This window comes from Symphalangus syndactylus, chromosome 15, assembly GCF_028878055.3.
Source record: "Symphalangus syndactylus isolate Jambi chromosome 15, NHGRI_mSymSyn1-v2.1_pri, whole genome shotgun sequence".
NCBI classification, from domain to species: domain Eukaryota; kingdom Metazoa; phylum Chordata; class Mammalia; order Primates; family Hylobatidae; genus Symphalangus; species Symphalangus syndactylus.
Window position 1 is genome coordinate 31,375,644 of NC_072437.2, and position 21,474 is coordinate 31,397,117.

General features: G+C 37.6%; 1 protein-coding gene across 2 annotated transcripts in view; it reads right to left on the bottom strand.

Moving 5' to 3' along the window:
• The window catches only part of LOC134732539 (syncytin-B-like), a 66,122-nt gene extending 50,229 nt beyond the window's left edge, over positions 1-15,893 (bottom strand). Inside the window, exons 1-3 of one of the 2 annotated variants that reach the window (XR_010115852.1) lie at positions 15,555-15,893; positions 10,750-10,922; positions 9,235-9,333 (exon numbers count right to left, since the gene is read on the bottom strand). Coding sequence is in view for 1 of the 2 variants with exons in the window: in XM_063618478.1 (XP_063474548.1) it covers positions 8,290-9,033 (744 nt within the window). In the remaining variant the exon portion in view is untranslated. Of the gene's footprint in view, positions 1-7,871; positions 9,334-10,749; positions 10,923-15,554 lie in introns of those variants that run through there. The other variant, XM_063618478.1, reaches the window with a different exon arrangement.
• Between the last annotated feature and the right edge of the window lie 5,581 nt (positions 15,894-21,474).

The window sequence follows — 21,474 nt, forward strand, 5'->3', positions numbered from 1 at the left end:
GCTAGTGATTAGCTAGTGATTTAGTTAGTCATCAATTACAAAATAACATTGTAGGTTTTTTAAAATGACTATTCACTATGTATAAAATAGATTTCATTGCTTAAAGGATAGAGTACCTAAATTCACTTAAAGTACCAATATAGTATTTATTCATTTTAGTTACTTATGGATCTATGATTAGATTCATACTTGTCTTCCCCATTTTCAGTTGTAAGTTCAGCAATTGATATAAGCATTAAAAAATACTGAAAAAACCTCTCCTAATCTCCTATTCCATTCCTTGGATTTGACAATTTCTATTCTCACTTCTTCTAATGGTCACCTCTGTAACTGTAAGTAGTATGTTTGTATAAATTTATCATTTATGTATTTTATTTATCAACATAAACCCTACTGTTTTACTCTCTGCTGTGAGAGAGAAGACAGGTGTGTAACTTACACAATCTTGTCTTTCTACCTTCCCATTCTCTTTTTTTTTTTTAGATTTATCTTTGGTTTTTATTTACTTTTTTCACTCTTATAAATCTGAATACTATGTTCAAATGTAATCTTAATCCACCAGATTTAGGTAATATATCTTTGCTCATTAGATGAAATTCTAAAACGCATTTCCTCCCCTCTTCCTCTCAGCTTGATAATTACATTCTTTTACCATGTCAACATTTATAACATTTACCTTTCTTTCTATAGCTATAATTATTTCATGCTGTTTTTGATTGACTCTGAAAAATAAAATGTCGTAAATACTTTCTATTATAATACAGTGATGTAAATATAAACTTTTGAACAAGAATATTATTGAATTTGTATAGGATATGAAATATACTTTCTCTAAAACTTACTCCTTTGAAGGAAGTTGGTCCAACACCCAAGACTAATTGGAATCACTTTTTGAATACTACATTAACTGAATAAAGTCATGTTACCTTCTAGTTTAATTCATATTTGGACCATAAGTTACATGACTATATATTTTTCTAAAATTTTTATTTCTGTTGTCAATCAAAAAGTGTCTTTCTTTACTACATCTCTTATGTCATAAAATCTCTTAATTCTGCTAATTATTAAACAGTGATTATTAGATTGATTGTGCCAGTCTGTTGTAAAATGGGATCTCAACATTTCTTTTAAAAGCCCTGCTGGGTGAGATCCATTGTTTCTTCAGTCTCATAGCACATAATTTCCTTCATTTTGGGCTTTTTTCCAGTAAGCTTACATTCCGCCCCACCATGAATGCAGATTTTACATTTATAAAACTAGCTTTTTTGCATGATATTAGTTATCAATGACAAAATAACATTATAGATTTTTTAAAATGACTATTCACTATGTATAAAATAGATTTCATTGCTTAAAGGATAGAGTACCTAAATTCACTTAAAGTATCAATATAGTATTTATTCATTAATTCACTGGACAGAATTAGCTGAACGGAATTTTTGAAATGCTCGTCTATATTCCTCTAGGTTTTTAGAACTGATGTTGAAAATTTTGGCAACAATAAAATTTAGCTTTGAGACTAGTATCCTTATTTTTAACGGTCTGATGTGTGATTGAGCTGGATGGGTGACAGGCACCTGTAGTCGTAGCTACTTGAGATGCTGAGGCAGGAGGATCCCTTGAGCCCAGACATTTGAGTCAATGAGTCCAGCCTGGGCAACATAATGAGACCCCTTCCCTGAAAAAAACGAAAACGAAAGGGTGTGAATTAATGTGCTGATGTGCGCCACCTCTATTTGAAATGCATTTTAAATGTAAATTAATCTTCTGTATTGATCCTTCGTGTTTTATAGTATTCTAACATATTTTATATTTTTGCCTATTATTCCATGATATGTAGATTTCAATTCTATCTCTACATTATTCTATTTAGTAATAACAATAACAACAATAATATTATTAGTTATTATTTAATAATAATTATTAAGTATTATTAATTATTAATTAGAGCAATATGGTATCTATTTACAAGTCTTATTTCTTATTGTCTAACTCATCTTCTTAAAAATTGAGTATCTCTGGAGATACTTGTATATAGAACTTTGCATTTGCATATTTTCATATTTCCTCTGAGATTCAATTTCTAGTATGGCCATTTTTTTTTCCTTTTGTGCTTTAAGTTTTCCTTGGCATCTGATTGGGTCCTTTCTGGGCTCATCACTATTGAGAAAGGAAGATTGTTAATTGAAAAGATGGTTGTAATCATGGAAACTATAGTTAATAGCAATATATTGTGTACTTCAAAATTGCTAACAAAGTAAATAAGTGTTCTCACCACAAACAAGGTATGTGAAATTATGCACATGTTACATATTTCAAAACATCATGTTGTACAATTGTATAACTATGTACAGTTTTTATTTGTCAATTAAAAATGTTTGAATGAAGTTGGCTGCTTGGCCTTCCCCTGTTGTGACCACACTTCTCTCTGTATTGTGGTGATGTTACCAGTATGCTCTAACTATGGAGGAGTTGTGTGCGGACATGTGGTTTTACTTGATCTTGTGTAGGCTGTGATCAGACTAACGAGTCCCTTCTCTAGGGGACTGGCTCTGGCTTTCTCACCTCCACCTGGAAGGTGATCACTCATCCTCTTCAGACAATTCTTCCATCTGGGAACAAAAACCACTGAAGCCAGGGTGAGAGGTGAGAGGGGCCAATCATGTATTATTATGCAAATGGGGATTCCATGGATTGCCCTTGTGTCCATCACATCTCCCACACCTGTAGGAGACTGAGCAACTTGACCCCAGGACTACCCTTTGGTTCCTCAGAGCTGAAGTCCCTTGCCTAGACATTCGCCCTAGTAATGCCCCAACTGCATTGAGTCTAGCCCTGTCTAATGGTCACTGTTGTTCCTCTGACTCATAGAGTGGCACATGGAAATTTAGAGTACATGGATGACCAGCATGAAGATTTATGGTATTTTTGAAAGTATATTTTAAAAATTGTTTAAATATTTTTATTCAGAAAAATTTCACACTTAAAATATGCGAAGTTCTCTCCTTTTCTCAGTAGTTGGAAATATAATTGCATCAAATCTCCCCTCTGCCAGCTATAGACCCTGGACCTAGACTGTGCTGCAACATTGGATGGTCAGGTAACTCAATTAAATAGAGTAACGGGCCTGAACAGAATCAGTCTTTTGAGAGTGTTAGTATAGCAACCAAAAGCAAGTTATAAATTTGGTAATTTACAGCAATTACTTGCGAAGGTCTTTTCCCCACCTTCCCAAATCGTTTAACCCTTAATACCTGGCTCTTCAAACCTCACTCTCACATAAAGTCTTGAAACTTGTTTGCATTATCTTGCTAGGGCTTCTCTTAGCTCCTCTCACTCAAAGGCTCCCCCTTATCTTCTTTGTCATAAAGCTAGCCCCACCTATACCCTCCTCACTTCCCCAAACTCAGATTCTGTCTCCATCTTTTCAGTCTCATAAATTTTTATCACAAAATGTTGAACATCTTTCTCGCCTCAAAGCAAGCAAAGTAAAAGCTCCCCTTAGATGTCAAGGAAGGAGGGGGAAGGAAGACAATTCACACATTAACATACTATACGAGAAGCACATAGACAAGCTGCAATGACCAAGACAGCCATCACCACATGGCACTCTTTTTCCTCGAAGTCTTTATTTATTAGTTATATTCAATAAATCAAATTCATAGCCAAGGCGTATTTGCTCATCACCTGAATCAGCCTCTGGAAATTATGCAGGAGGCAGCCATCTCTCTCTCTCTCTCAGGTGAATTATAATGCAGCAATGTCCAGTTGCACACACTAGGACCTCTGTGTTCTTAAATTTATATTTCTACCGATAGCATGTTTTCCTGCTTCACCAGCACAATAGGTTGAAAGAAAGGAGAAAGATAGCTCACATAAAGGGTGGTGAACGGTGTTTCTCAGTCTCTTTTTTCTACTCACTATTTTAAAACACCCAGGACCATTCAACTACTTTCCCCAAAAATCTCCTAAGCAGATTCCTAAAACAGTACGTTCAGCTCTACTTGTACGGATTGTCCAGTTCTTGCTGCCCATAGAACACCATGAAAGTGCATTACAACCCTTATGTGTGTGTTTCATCAAGCCACTATGATAACTGTGGTCATGTTTTGTTGAGAATTGCTGTGAACATACCACTAAGACTGGTGTCACTCATCAGCACTAAAAGGCCAGTGGGATGCTATTACCATTGTGATGTGCACATTGATGGTAGTGTTACTATTTTCTTTTGACACATGTGCTCCCTGGATACCACATTACTGTCCAGTGCATTCACTGCAATGTAATAGAGAACATCCATTCACCAAATGAGCAGTTCCAAAATTGCATTATTTTTGTGTCCGTAAAGAGCAGTTCTTTGCCTGGTTCTGTGTTGTGCATATATATGTATATCGAATTATATACATATTTATAATGAATTATATATATATTTACAACAAATTATATATATAACAAATTTGTTGTTAATTTTTCTTTTTTTCCTCTGGAGAATTAGGCATGAGATCATGAAAGACCAAAGGATGGACTGAATGTTAATGTTACATAGCTAAGTAACAGACACTATTGTATATTCTAGAATTGGTCCTCAAACAAAAAGCTCAGTTTTCTAAGGAGAGCTATTGAGGGAGAGGTGAACCAGGCCACTGAACAGACAGCATGGTTTTAAGAAAGAACTGCCTTTCGAGTTCCCTGACTGGCATAGGAACTGAGCCCCTTACTGGTGTTGAAATTTCTTTATAATGAACTTTCTGGATAGAAAGTGGCTAATGTTTCAAATGCCAAAATTTTGTGAGCTAATACTTTAAATTTTCATAATAGCTCAAGCCTTTCTGATTATACCTCAGGAAGCCCTTAGATTATAGCAATAGTTGTATTTATTGTTAGTCTCATTCTCTCTCTTTTTTTTTTTTTTTTTTAGACAGAGTCTTGCTCTGTCACCCAGGCTGGAGTGTACTGGCACAATCTGCATTCGCTGCAACCTCCACCTTATTGGTTCAAGCAATTCTCCTGCCTCAGTCCCCTGAGGAGCTGGGATTACAGACGAGCCCTACTATGTGCAGCTACTTTCTGTATTTTTAGTAGAGACGGAGTTTCATCATGTTGGCCAGGCTGGTTTTGAAGCCCTGACCACAAGTGATCAGCCCGCCCTGGGCTCCCAAAGTGCTGGAATTACAGGCACGAACCACTGTGCCTGCCTAGTCTCATTCTTTAATGTGTTTCATGAGAGAGCATTTCTCTGAGTTGTCCTAACTATATTAGTAAAAATTTGGTAGAAATTTGTGGGCTGCTGATTACATGCTATGTCTCTATTTTTAATATCCTCATTAAAAAAAGAAAAAAAGAAGAAGTTCTTGGCTTACATCAAAGGGGGCACATATCTATAAATTCTGTGGGAGCTATCCTCCTCTTAAAGTGAAGTTCATATCTCTAGATGAGATCCTTTATAGTGAAGGCTTTGCAAGGCCAGTCATGGCTTGTTCTTCTGATGATAATGTACAACTAAAATAAAGCAGCAGAGTATTTTCTACAAAGAAGGATTTCATGCTTTTATCGTTATATTTAAATTAAAAGTAAGAGTATACCTAGGGCTAGAATCTATTATTCAAAAAGATCTGTCAAACAATACAAATTTTAAAAAGCAACGCCAGGTGTTAAAAATGACTTCCTGTGAGCAAAGTAAAGTGTGAAGGTTATGACAAAGTTGATAGCAGTGATTCTACTTGATTTTAGGACTTTTTATATTTTGCCTATTGCATTTATGATTCTTTAGTAATAATATATGAAAATTTTGTTATACTTTTTATTAATTTACTCTATGCAGACTTATTTTCTACAATGTTTATATTTTTTTCTACATTGTATCAATATCTTCCAAAACATACAGTTATATTAGACAGAATATATATTAAGTAGTAAATATTTGAAGCTACTATGTTTCCTATTAGCTATATTATATTGAGCAAAATAAATAGAAATGAACATACAATACTTATGTAATGATTGATGGTTTCTATTAATAAGAATTGAGAAGGTTTTATAAAAATATCTAGCACAGTATCTGGAAAAGATTTGGTGCATAATAAATGCCCCTTCTCTTATGCCTTTATGATAAAAAGAAGAAAGAATGTTAATCAGAGCAATAAAATTTTACACTAGGAAAGTAACTGTTTCATCCAGTCATAGTTTTTAGCCTCAGGCAAAGTACACATAAAAATAAATCTTTATTTAGTTCATCTAACTGTAAAAAACCAGTACTGTATACTTAACACTTTTTGGACAAAATTTCTCATAATTTAAGAGAATGTAGTCTGTTTTCTGGACTAAAACCATAGGTAATAAATTGTGTAAATTTATAGAGTTTGGAATTATACATCAAGATTTCTTGAGATAAGAATAAATTGAATAGAACCATGATAACCTATCATTTATATTCCTCTATTTACAGCCTAAATATTCTATGCTATATTTGGTAGTTACACATTATTCCCTTACCGATACTCTTCACTCCACTACATTTTAGTAGTTCTCCAAAACAAACTCAAGTGTAATAAGAAGTTTGTTATTTGTACTTTACAGTTCAATAGCTGCGGAATCAAATAGGAATGATTTCTTGTTTTCTTAATGTAGATTTTAAGAATATATATAAATATTTTTGTTGAATTTAAGAGGATCATTTATTTGAATTGCATAAAGAAAAATACAATTTAAAAGTAAATTTTCTTGAGCTAAATGATCAGTATTTTTTCAAGCATGTAATTAAACTGCACCTCTGTCCTCATTTTATGATTAATACATAAGTTAGTTTTAAATATTTAAACAAAATATATACTTGCTTGTTTATGGACTAAACATTCGGTAGCTTTTTCTTAAGCCAAGGATATTTTGCAAGTAACACAATAAAATGTATTAAAGAATTCAAATTTCAGATTGTGGAAGAAGCTTCATTTGAATTCAATGAAAACATTTTGAATTTATAAGGCATATCATTCTCTTAAATTTTCTTTCTGACAAAATAGAAGAAAATTGCTTATGTTAAAGCAAAATTGATGCTTTAAACCTAGAAGTTTTAAATATAAAATAGTTTCATAATGTAACATTTGTAAATACTTAGGGGTATGCTGAAAGTAATTTAGCGTGAAAACATCAACAGAATGTATTATTATTATTCACCTTTAAGACTGACAGAATATAACAATATCAAAGATGGAAGTTGTATGATTTATAGTATTGTTCTCATCTGTCAAATCTCAAATGCATAATTTTATAAAAAGTATACACTGAGATATTTACAGTGTTTGACATTTTCTAATATACCATAATGAATGGATATATATAAAACGAAGTGATAGAGATTAATAGGTAAATAAAATACATAATGCTACTTAGCTGTTCTTTGTATCCTTTTCTAAAGAATTACCAGGGACATGTATCAAAATGAACCAGCACCTTAACTGCATTTTTTCTTACAGCATTATATCAGTGGGATGTTTTCTAAATAATACAAGTAGATTCATTAAGTAGATTTTTATTGCCCCTTAAATCAAATTTAACTAGTTGAAATAATTCAGTTTATCCTCATATAACATACAAAAAGAATTAAAAAGACATAGATTTTATAAGATAGGTCTATCTATCATCTATTTATCTGTATCTATAATATCAATTTAATCTCTCCAAGTGACTTTGAAAGCAAGCTACTTTTTTCTATGGAAATTATTTTTATCTATTTTTCTCTCATTTGTAAACTGATGAGGGTAAATTCTATTTCCTTATACAGCTGAGATACTATAAGTCTAAAATTATAGCCATTTTAGTTATATGAGAAACACAATTACCCGTCCAAACACCAAGAATGGACTTAAAGGCACAAAGAACAGCAAAAGTGAGACTTTTTAATAATGGTATTGCAAGAGCAGTGTCTGGTGGGCGGGCACACCCAGGGCAGTCACGACGGGTAGTATACCTCCTAGCACACAAGTCCCTCCCCAAGTTCCTCACTGATCGAGTACTATGGGGTTACAATCTTCCCAGACGTTGCCTAAGTTTCATTATCCCCCTTAGAAGGTTGTACCCAGGTCCACTTCTCTGCTTAAGTTTCGATTTCCCAATGATGAAACTTTCTTCCCTTTTATGAGCTGACCCCTCCTCTACCTTCTGTTCACTTACTGTGACCTAGGTGCATGAGCCGTGTGGTTTGTTACCATTTGCAGGCTGGCTGCCAGTACTTAAATTTACCATGCCTTGAAGTGGATCTTTTAAAATGTTTTCTCACAAATTCCCTCCTGTTTTCTATTTACTTCCTTTGGTCTTATTTTCATCTAAACCCTTTTGGTCCTCGAATTGCTCTAGAAGTTTTTTACTTTCTTCCTCATAGGAGACTGAGTTTAATTTGATTTCAAATGCTAGCAGGTTATTCTGCCAGTAACTCATGGGTGTTTGTTTATTAATAGCTATTTCAATTAATCTCTGTGCTAGTCTCCTCACACAAGGGATAATATAACATCCCACTGCTGTTAAGACTCCTGCCACAATTATGAGAGATGTAAGAACTGAAGCTACCATGCCTTTCCATTTTCCAAACCAACCTTCTTGCCAACCCGTAAATGTGTCATCAATTCCAGCATTTTCTGTCATTTCATTGGCTAGAGTTGTCAGTCCTCGTAAAGCTTTTCTGTTGGTCCCATCTGGGGCAGTATTGTTGGGAATAAAAGTACAACATTTCTCACCCAGCATAACACATAGGCCTCCTTTTTCTGATACTATGTCTAGTGCAAGCCTGTTTTCCCAGGCCATTTGGCTGGTGGCATCTAGCTGGCTAGCCATCCCTTTGAGGGTGTCCAGAGCATAACTGATGAATCTCTGTTGATTATAATAGATGTAGTTAATCCAATCCACATCCTTATTAATAGTTGACCACCAGAAGATTGCTGAATCAAACCCAGCAGCTATTTGGTTTCGGGCCTTAAATTCATTAGGTACCCACCTAGGGACTCCTATCGAGTCAACGTATAGATTGGGATCAAAATAATTCATTAAATCTCTCTGGTTTCAGTGGTCATGTGTATTTTCACGTATCTTGTGGAATGGCAGGGTGAAGGGAATGGCCAATTGGACTGAAGACAAGTCCTGATCCAATTGGACAGTAACAGGTTACAGAGGCTCCCTTTCCCACGGTACCACCAGACATCAGCCTGGGGTATATGGAGAGCTTGTAATTGCCATTGCTTGACTCACCAGTGACGTTTCAGATGTGGGTACGAGTTGAGAGTTCTCCCATGGGCTGATTGAACTCTGCCCCCTGCCTAGAGAGGCAGGAGGAGTGGTTCATAGTCCCTATAGAGAACGAAAGAATTGTTCTGGGATCCAGACTTTGCAATGCAGAAAGAACAATGACAGACTCTTACAGGTCTCATTTCCCCATTCCCCATTCATCCTTGTTCTGGTATAGAGCCAACATGCAGTGCGTTCCTTTAGGATCGGGATTCCATCCTAGGGGAAATGGAACCGCCTCTGCCCGAGGTTGTCCCGCAGCACACATGTAGCAGATACTCTTCTTGAGAGCTTGTACCTAAAATTTGATCCATTCAACCCAGGCATTCACATCCCCATACCTTGTTTCAATTTCTAAGGTTTGCCTTAAATCCTTTACCTCAATTATTTTTACCCTTTTAGGGCTATTATTTGGCAGATTAAGTGTTTATTAGGGCCTGGGGTTGCAGTAGTCCCAGGCAAATGGGAGGCTGAGTTCTTGATTAGTTTGAGAACAAATCACCCTAGAGGGTCTTTTCCTGTGATGTCTGCCCCTAACCCATATATCCGAGATGCTACTTTTGGTTCTTGGTCTGGAATGGGTGGATTGTCAATGGTGATGAGTATAGGATTGCACTCTAAATTCTGGCAGTTATTTGGCAGGGAACGCTTGGACAGAAGTAGTTTATTCTTCAAGGGTCTCCAGCTCAGAGTTACCCACTCCATGTTTACTGTCCAGGCCTTAAACTGGGTAGTTCACCATACATCATTCCATCTGGAGCAGGGTGATGCCCTTACTGTAACCTGCATTTGGCTCACGGCAAAAATATTTATCTGCCTGTGAGAGCTGTCTCTGATTTTCTACATTCCCAGAAGGTAAAACCTGGAAGGCATCAAATCTTTTTTTTTTTTTTTTTTTATCTTGAGACAGAGTCGTGCTCTGTCGCCCAGGCTGGAGTGCAGTGGTGTGACCGCGGCTCACTGAAACCTCCGCCTCCTGGGTTCAAGTGATTCTCCTGCCTCAGCCTCCCAAGTAGCTGGGACTAAATGCATGTGCCACCACATCTGGCTAATTTTTTGCATTTTTAGTAGAGATGGGGTTTCACCGTGTTAGTCAGGATGGTTTCGATCTCTGGGCCTCATGATCCGCCTGCCTTGGCCTCCCAAATTGCTGGGATTCCAGTCGTGAGCCACCGTGCCTGGGCGGCACCAAATCTTACAATCTGGTGTGCTACCATCTTGGTCACATTAATCACCAACCTGATTGGGTAGGGAGGAGTCCCCTGCCAGTTTCCATTCTGACCTTCTGCTCTTTGTATAGTAGCCCATCCCAACCATATTAACTTCCAGAAATGGGGCCAGCCCATGTTTTCTTTGTAGATTTTTCTCAGAGTTAACTTCAAGGGTTCCTCAGGTGACCCGTGCACTTTCCACTGGTCTTTTCCCCTCCTTTCCAGGGTTTCTCTTCCCAGTGCCTTGACGCAAGTATACTGAGCTCACCCCTGTTCAGCTGTTCACACGGCTGTCTCAGTGGTCAGGAGCGCTTGATAGGGACCTTCCCAGTTTGCGTGGAGCTTGTCTTCTTCCCAAGTCTTAATCAGCACCAAGTCGCCGGGCTGCAAATGCTGAACCCGAACTCTGGAGGTGGAGTTTGAGTCAGAAGTCCTGTTAGCCTGAGGGATGACAGGGTGGAGGATATGGTCAGTATACAATTTCTTAAGAATTTGTTCTTGGTTTCCATAGTAAGAAGATCTGTAGCCCTGCCAAAATATGGGAGTCCATATAATAACCCACAGAAGGACAATCCCAAGTCTTTTCTTGGGGCTGTCCTAATGCTAAGGAGTGCTATTGGGAGACATTTGGTTCAAGGCATCTTAGTTTCTAAGATTAGATTGGTGATACGCTTTATGAAAGTTGATTTATTCTTTCTACCTTTCCAGAGGAAGGGGGATACCAAGGTGTGTGATAATCCCATCTAATTTGTAAACCTTCCGTAATTTCCCTTAGCACCCTTGAGGTAGCTTCCTTTCTAACTTCGTGCAGTTCAAAGAAATCACTTCTCTTCTAACAAAGGACAGCCTGAAAGTCCAGGCTGTAAATCACAGATAAACAGCTTAAGCACAGAAGGAGGGGTGTGAGAAAGACTCCTGGGTAATCACCAACTTCACACTCATAAGATGTGCCCCAGTAAAAGTAAAGCCTTAATAAACACATTCCTTTCCCTTTAGGCACACTAATATAGGGAAGCTTAAAGAGGACTTGGGCGGATGCCTGCAGCTGCAAGAAGATGTCTGGGAACAGACACAGAAACTCTGCCTTCCAGATAAGCAACCCAAAGGAGGGCTGTGTGGTGACATGCAACGTTCTAATAGTCCATTTTTTTTTATTGTACTTTAGGTTTTAGGGTACATGTGCACAATGTGCAGGTTTGTTACATATGTATCCATGTGCCATGTTGGTGTGCTGCACCCATTAACTCGTCATTTAGCATTAGGTGTATCTCCTAATGCTATCCCTCCCCCTCCCCCTACCCCACAACAGTCCCCAGAGTGTGATGTTCCCCTTCCTGTGTCCATGTGTTCTCATTGTTCATTTCCCACCTATGAGTGAGAACATGCGGTGTTTGGTTTTGTGTCCTTGCAATAGTTTACTGAGAATGATGTTTTCCAGTTTCATCCATGTCCCTACAAAGGACATGAACTCATCATTGTTTATGGCTGCATAGTATTCTATGGTGTATATGTGCCACATTTTCTTAATCCAGTCTATCGTTGTTGGACATTTGGGTTGGTTCCAAGTCTTTGCTATTGTGAATAGTGCCGCAATAAACATATGTGTGCATGTGTCTTTATAGCAGCATGATTTATAGTCCTTTGGGTATATACCCAGTAATGGGATGGCTGGGTCAAATGGTATTTCTAGTTCTAGATCCCTGAGGAATCGCCACACTGACTTCCATAATGGTTGAACTAGTTTACAGCCCCACCAACAGTGTAAAAGTGTTCCTATTTCTCCATATCCTCTCCAGCACCTGTTGTTTCCTGACTTTTTAATGATGGCCATTCTAACTGGTGTGAGATGGTATCTCATTGTGGTTTTGATTTGCATTTCTCTGATGGCCAGTGATGATGAGCATTTTTTCATGTGTTTTTTGGCTGCATAAATGTCTTCTTTGAGAAGTGTCTGTTCATGTCCTTTGCCCACTTTTTGATGGGGTTGTTTGTTTTTTTCTTGTAAATTTGTTTGAGTTCATTGTAGATTCTGGATATTAGCCCTTTGTCAGATGAGTAGGTTGCGAAAATTTTCTCCCATTTTGTAGGTTGCCTGTTCACTCTGATGGTAGTTTCTTTTGCTGTGCAGAAGCTCTTTAGTTTAATTAGATCTCATTAGTCAATTTTGGCTTTTGTTGCCATTGCTTTTGGTGTTTTAGACATCAAACCCTCTATTACTGGTTGGAAATCTTTTCTCCCTTCAATGGAAATGGGATATTGTTTTCTGCAAACTACTTTTACTGGTTGCTTTAGTTCATTCTATAAGGGTGTGATTTTTAACCCTCTTCTGTTGCCTTCCCCAGCCCACACAGGGGGATTAATTTTTTCTTTCCTCCTCCTCTGTTAGGAGGCTCATCTTTCCTTTTATTTGTCCTTCCTCTACTCCTTATCCTAAACCCAATCTCACACTCAGTCTCTACCTAGGAGGTTAGTTCCTGCTTCATGAACATATAAGAATGGCCCGTCAATTTGTTTTCGTCCCAATCTAAGTAACATTGTCTTGAATATCAGAACTGGAAATCCCTCCTCTTTTACCTCTCATACTGTCAATTTTTCCTAAAGTGTTCTGTACCCCTTGGTTGGTGAATTAGGGAAGAGCGAGCCTCCCCAGTATTAACCAAATATGTCACTTCTTCTCTGGTCCTACCTTCAAATTTATCAAGAGTTCCTGGTGGGACCTACTCAGAAGGAACCCCTGAACCCCCCTAGTCTTTATTAAGGGTCATGAGGGGGATCACCTTTTCTTCTTTTGCTCCATTCAGGACATTCTCTCTTAAAATGCCTTCGCTTTCCACACTGGTAACATCCACTTATAAAAAGTAAAGTAGAGGTTCCTCTTCAAAGACTTTCCTCCCCGTCTAATTACGAATAAATAGTAACTTCTCTTAGAAGCAAAATTTATTCAAAGACCTGTGCTAACATTCTTAAATATCTGCTGGCCATAATAAAGAAATCAATGTACTTTATGTTCTTAGCTCCCACAATTTAGCCTAAATATTTGCCCTGGCATGCTTATACTGGTCCAAGCAAGCATTAGGTCATAGCCTGTTCCTCTTCCTTGTTTAAAAGTGTTTTTACCTTTCTCAGCATTCCACAAGTTACTTCCTCCTTCCTTTGTTCTCCTCTACCTTTTCCTCTTTTAAAAAGTTCTAAGTTGCTAGCCAGTCGGGACAAATACAGAATGTGAGGTCCCATTCCAGCCACTGGAAACTGGACGCAGCAGTAAGGTGGACGCATCAGGTTATAAACGACCCTGTCTCTTTTGTTCAGTGTACTCTCGTGGCAAAACTGCTGGCGAGTGTACCCTTTCTTCAGGAAGTAAAAATGGCCTTACTAAATAAATTAAATTTATGTTCAAGTGCTATTTCTTTACAGCACCGAGAAACAAGTATTTCAAACACACTCATGGTCTTAGGAAATTTTCCCTCCATCTCCCATCTTTCTCTGTGTCAAAATCCATCACTCCCTTGTCTCCTACCAGGGGTATCTTGATCTAACCTTTTTCTGACTACCTCTTCCACAGTGGAAACCATGATTTTCGCTTTTTGTTTCTACTTCTCTTCCTCTCTCCTTACAAAGACGTGAGCTTCCCTCAGGAATTCCTCAATCAGTTTTATTCCATCCATCAACCTTTTGCAGTTTCTTTCTATTCTTCCTTATGTAGCCCCACCAGCCCTTTTGCAGCTTTACCGACAGAGGCCCCTGCTGGACTCTCAGTAAATCAATAACAGCCTCTCAATAAATCAATAACAAAACCCTTTTTTTTTCTTTTTTAATTTTGAGTCTCTCTCTATCTCCAGAATGGAGTGCAGTGGTGCAATCTCGGCTCACTGCAACCTTCACCTCCCGGGTTCAAGTGATTCTCCTGCCTCAGACTCCTGAGTAGCTGGGACTACAGGCATGTGCCACCACACCCAGATACTTTTTGTATTTTTAGTAGAGACGAGGTTTCACCATGTTGGCCAGGATGGTCTTGATCTGACCTCGTGATCCGCCCACTTGGCCTCCCAAAGTGCTGGGATTACAGGTGTGAGCTACCACGCCCGGCCCAACAACAAAATCTTAACGGTCATCTTATCCATGTACCCCTCTATAACCTGAATTGTTTCTACCACCTCCTGACAAACAGCCATCTAGTCTTTGCTGTAGGCAAACCACTACTCCTCAAACAGCTTGATCCTAAACTCCCCTCCACATCCCTTTCTCACTTGCATCCCCCAGTTCCCAGGCTCTGTCCCTCCTCAGTGTCCACACTGCACCCTTTCCTTGCACCTCCTTGTTGCTTGAGCCTCTAGAACCTTCCCCCGTCTCTGCCACACTCTCCATATACTCTCACTTCCTCTTGTACTCTTTCTTCCTTTTACAGTATTTTTCTCCCCGTCTCACCTTCTGCGTCTCTCTTTGATCTCTGTCATTTCCAGTCTCTTTCTCACTCATTTTCTTCTTCTATTTCACTCTCTCTTCCTCCCCTGTTTCCTTTCTCCCTTTCCCAGTTTCTCCTTTCTTTCTTCTTTGAGGGGGAACATGGGGGCTAATTCCTTCATCCAGCAGAGAGCAGAACCTATGTCTTCTTGTGAGGATGGGGTTTTGTTATTCACATAGAGAATTAAAGTTTGGCGTGCCCAATCCTCATCTGAGCCAAACTTAGACCAAAAGACCGAAGGCTTACAAATGGAGTCTTTGGGCCAGATTAAACAGCAATACTTGATCATCTTTTGCTTTTCCTTGCCCCTGGTTCGAGGCTTGTCCCCTTCCAAACCTGCAACATTCTCCCCAAAGGACTATCCAGGGTAATGCCAGAGGGACTCTCTTTGGCTCCCTCTTTCTTTTGTCCCCTAGACCTAGAATTCCTGTCTCCCATTTTCGGCCAGTCTCTGTGTCTGAGTTTTTCCCTGTGTACTCAGCCCCTCTTACTGGAGGTTTCTTGCACACCCGTGTGTACTCAACCCCCACTTACTGGAATTTTCTTGCATACCCCGAGATCTCTGAAAATTCCCAAGCACCAAGGCAGTACTTGCAGTCCAAATTTCCTACCTTGGCTGATGCAAGAGGTTGCCTTCGTTGCCACGATGCCTGCTTTTCTCCCTGTGTCACCTCCACTGTCTCCTGAATAACAGTCTCCAGTTGATCTATGGCTTCTGTGGGGAGCTGGTACTGCCCAGACAGAGTAGGCCACCTAAATCGGGTGGGACGCGTCTCCCTTCTCAGCTGGAGTCCCACTCTACACAGGCACAGAGATCCCGGACAGGCCCCCAGGTTTGTGAGAAACACACTCACAGGTCCAAACCCAAAGAATGGACTTAGAGGCACAAACAGCGAAAGTGAGACTTTTTAATAACTGTCTTGCAAGATTGGGTATCTGGTGGAAGGCACACCTGGGACACTCACAACTGGTAATTTATCTCTTAGCGTGCAAGTCCCTCCCCCAGTTCCTCATTGGTTGAGTACTATGGGGTTACAATCTTCTGGGATGTCACCTAAGTTTCATTATCCCCCTTATAAGGTTGTACTGTGGTCCCCTTCCCCACTTAAGTTTCAATTTCCCAATAAAGAAAATTTCTTCCCTTTTATGGGCTGACCCCTCCTCTACATTCTGTTCACTTATTGTGACCCTCTAGGTGCATGAGCTGTGCGGTTTGCTACATTTGCAGGCTGGCTGCCAGTACTTAGATTTATCATGTCTTGAAAATAGATCATTTAAAATGTTTTCTCACAGTTATTACTGTGACATACACTTGTGTAGCTGTAAAATAAACACCTATGTAAGGGTAGTATTGTTATAATATTTATATACATCCCTTCACTTAATAGATATATTCTGATAAAGTTATGTGAAAAGCAATTTTGATGAATCTTATTATTAATTTTCTAGAATTTTTTATTGTTCATACACATGAAAGAACTTCTATGAAAGCCAATACTAATTTTAATAGAAAAAAAGACTAGTACCATCTTACAAAATCTTTAGAGAAAAAATAGAATTTTAACATTAATATATAAACTTTTTGTAACTATAGTTATATTTTCCCAGACTCTGAAAATTTCCTAGCAAAATTCTCTACATTATATGCAAGTATTTAAACTTTTAAACATTTTAATTTTGCGATTCATTTAAAACTATCAAAATTGTCAGCTAGTGTAATGAATTTGAAATGAGTGAAAAACTAAATATTATGAAAAAACAAGAAGATGTAATATGATGTAATATATTCATGTATAATTTCTTACATGCATTGATAGTGGAAAAACATGTCTCCATTCACACAGTATTATATATATGTAGCAAAATTACGAAAATTGGATTCTACTAAAAGAAAATTATTCACTCAGTCTTTGAAATTACAGTTCTTTATCATTGTTCTGGACCAATAACTAATGAACTAACACCGAGGCACAACAGAGGATCATTAAATACTTATATATGAATATATATACACACACACACGTGTACACACAAGGAATAAACATTTCATTAATTCACTATATGCTACTCTAATTTCTGTCCCTTTTCCCTATGAGGCATCAAAAAGCAGCTTGTAAAACAGAAATTCTCAAACTATAATGGAACATATATTATTATTCATTTCACAAACAAAAGCACATTTTTAGATTCGTATGCCATAAAAGACCAAAAATGCAATCATAGACAACATCAAGAATTAATGGGCCTTAATTATTTTTGATGTAAAAGCATAATGTACATAACAAAACATGCTTCTTGAAAGAATTTTAAAAAATTAGAGTTCAGTTTCCGGATGGCCATAGAAAAATTATGACTGTCACCTCAGGATGGTGGAATCAGGAATGTTTTCATTTTTTCTTTGGGTCACTGTGTTTTCTAATGTTTCTGTAGTGACTGTGACAAAGCTACTAATATGAAAAATAGTTTATTTTTACTTTTGTGCCACCAGCTTTTTCCCTGAGAATGCTGAGTATTAGCTAATATCACACTACAGAAATCACATTTCAATTCAACTGTATGCCTTCAGCCAAATATAAATCTAGAAGAGAAGGCTTAAGGAAACAAATGAATGAAACTAAATTGATAAAGAAAATGATTTCATACCTTTTGAAAGCTATTTAGGGGCATATTTTGACCTAAAAATTAGCAAACACCCGTGTCCCAATCAGACTACAAAAAGTGATTTATCTTTGTGTCTATAAGGCAGATGATACTAACAAGTTAGGGCTTAAGGCATCATGGTCACTAGACTCAGCAAAATCAGGATTCAAATCTGATTTTCTCAAATGAGTATATTTGATACTTCAAATTAGTCATTTGCACCTCTCTGAATCTCAGATTATTCTTTCTATAACATTAATAAAATGGTAGCAATTGTTTAGAAGGCATTTTACCTGTCCTAAATATTAATTAAAATAATGTATGTAAAGCACCCATGAGGAATACACATATTTAAAAGATTTCTTTTCTTCCTCTTTGTAAAACAAAAATTTTAAAGTTAATGATGTTTGACCAGGTGCAGTGGCTCACATCTGTAATCCCAGCATGTTGGCAGGCCAAGGCAGGTGGATCACTTGAAGCCAGGAGTTTGAGACCAGCCTGGCCAACATGGTAAAACCCCATCTCTACTAAAAATACAAAAAGAAACAAAATTAGTGGGGCGTAGTGGTGCGTGCCTATAGTGCTTGCTACTCAGGAGGTAAGGCAGGAGAATTGTTTAAACCTGGGAGGCGGAGGTTGCAGTGAACTGAGATCATGCCACTGTACTCCAGCCTGGGTGACAGAGAGAAGACTCGGTCTCAAACAAACAAACAAAAAAAGATAATGAAGTTTACTGTAAAATGTCTCTCCCAGCCGTGTGCGGTGGCTCACGCCTGTAATGCCAGCATTTTGGGAGACCGAGGCGGGCGGATCACTGAGGTCAGGAGTTTGAGACTGGCCTGGCCAACATGGTGAAACTGCATCTCTACTAAAAATACAAAAATTAACCAGGCATGCTGGTGGGCGCGTGTAATCCCAGCTACTCGGGAGGCTAAGACACGAGAATCGCTTGAACCCGGGAGGCAGACGTTGCAGTGAGTCAAGATCGCACCACTGCACTCCAGCCTGGGCAACAAAGAGTGAAACTCCATCTCCAAAAAAAAAAAAAAAAAAAAAAAAAATGTCTCTCCCTACATGGCCTTTTCCCTTCTCTGCCCACTCTCATTGAATTTGTAAAAGAAAACAACTCTGATGTTTTAAATCCATGTTTTTGCCTGCCTTTTCATGATTATACTAGTTAACAATTATTAATATTTTCACTGAAAAGTGAAGCTATCCATTTCCAATTTTCTCATCAAATGCTGAAAATTTAGAGAATTCTGCTTTAATATATTGGATTTATTCTTTTGCTTTTATAATTGTTGGTCTTAAAACAAAATTTACCTTGTCAGGTTCTGTTTATGACAGAGTTTTGTTTACTGGAATAGCCCTCTCACAGGTAACAATCACAAACTCTAAACATGATGCAAAAATTGTTTGAAGGGTCTGCTGTGAGAACATACACAGACAAGAACTAGAGGCACTCAGCTCTTGATTAGAAGGTTGCAATGTGATTGCACGGCAAGGTCATCACTAGAATGACATGATAGCAGGAAATATAAAGAACATATTCATGAGTGAAAACATGTTTAAGGAATCTACATTTCTTATAATGTACTTGCAAGTTTCTCATAGGTTTGAGTTTGCTTCAAAATAAAAATATGAAAAATGAAATATGTAAATATAGGCAATTTGAATATTAATTGACAGCACATCTACTGTACCAAATAAGCATACAAAAGCCAGTGTGTCGCTATTAAGATAAGGCAAATTTTATCAAAAATATTGTGATAGAAATATGGAGGTAGCTACTGCAAAGGAACAAACCTAATATTCCAAAATAAGAGAATTTTTGAAGGTATTTTTTAAAAAGAATCACTACATTTAGTAAAATTCTGTGACATAAAAATCTAGCCTGAGGCATCAAATTAAAACACTTGGCATCAAATTACATCAGCTACAAAATCATCATCTTGTAGTTAATAATGAAACAGGCCCTACCAGTAAATAAATAAGATCAGATTTTATTGAAGAATTTCTCTTTTTTTCTATAAAACAATGGAAACATTAAATAAGCATCCCAATCTGACATGAATCACAGTGTTGCAAAACCAATTTCAACTTTAAAACATCTACATGGGAAGTTTTACAAGTTAAATCCACAAAGAACACTTTATCTGGTATGATTCTATACCTACAGCTAAAGATTCTGCAGCAAAATAATGAATGGAGTTTTTCTAACTCAGGTTGAAATGCAGGGTACTTTGTATCAGATTAGACAAACAATGCATCTGAAGACTCTGCTTATAATCTGATTGCAGTGTTGAAATACTGTTCTATTAATTCCCTATTGGTGACCAAATATTTGAAAGTAGAATATATCATTAGAGCATGGAATTTTGATGTTTGTTATGACTCATGCATTTTTAGATATACAGCATTTCTGTCATGTCCAAAATATATGAAAATCTGCCTTCTCTTAAGTTCCCTTCTTAAAATACATGAAAGGAAAATGCTTCTAGACTTTCTGGATAGGGTATAAATATTCCAAAATCGGAGTTTATTTTTTAGGAAGCTTTCTCCTGATTTTCTTACCAATGGTAGCAAATTCATTAGTAAAGATTAATTCCATCTTTCTGACTCTAACCCTTGAATTTACCCTTACTCCTTGTTCAGTGTGCTTCCGTGCACCTCTCCATTCCTCCCGACTCTTGCCCTGGAGATCACTGCTTATACAGGTAGCTATCAGGAGTATCCAGAAATTATACCACTTTTTATTACTGTGTGGAAAATCACAAGTAACAACCTTGGTTACAAAAAGACACACAGAACAGCTACATCATTAACTTCTCCGTCTGGCTTTTTGCAATGTTTGGGTTCTTGTCCATTCTCAGTTGCTACGAGATCCAATCCTTGTTAGAGTGCTCATCTTCCCAGAGTTACTTAGGTTTAAATTTTTTTTTAATGAAATACCTCCAGGTAACCTGTAGAAATTTTTCGAATGGTGGTTTCTAGTGTATCACCATTGTAGCTACATTCCCCTTGTACTGCAAAAATCAGAAAGCTCATGAGGCTGACTGAATCAATGTTTTTTGCCCTTCTCAGCTTATTCTTTATTCTCTTACAATTCTCATTGAGATATCCTATTTGTGTTTACATAAGCCTGATTTTCCCCTACATCAAGTGCTATTTAATATCTCTGACATTTTTCATGATACATTTCCACCCACTTATGAGTTTATATTTTAAAATATGCAGATTTATATGGATAAATTGTAGAACAAACACAAACCATATAGTTTTTGTAACACAAAGGGTACATAGAATATAAAAATTTGAAAAGATTTGCTACGTATCTTTGTCAAAAAGTTTACAAATCTCTACCCTTGATAGCATCCCTCAATAACATTACATCATAAGAATATTCTGGGTTTGCTGTACAAAGGTGCCCTCTGTGCAAAGCTGGATGAACTCCAGGTAGTTTATATGCTGTTGTTGGCACAATGCACAGATTTATATATCATTCTTTATTTTGACAGTATGCTGACATGGAGTTGAGCCAACATACAGACCTTGCAGTGTCCATGTGGCTCTGCCTCTGTGAGGGGTTGGGACACATTATGCTTTGTGCTTGTACCTCACAAAAGAAATCACAATGCAATTGAGATGATTCTATAAGTTGTAAGTGTTATCCAGAAATTTTTCACAGCCGACTGAAGTTTCTATTCTTGTTGTATTTCTTATTTGAATGGCTTGAGGTCAAGTCTGACTTCAGTACAATTCCTGGTTGGACAGAATTCTGAAATAATACAACTTTTCTTTTATCTCATTCTCTCCCTTCCCTTGGTTGATCTACCCGGACTGCCAGCCCCCCTCCAGTAACATGAGGAGTGGATGCTATTCCCCACAAGC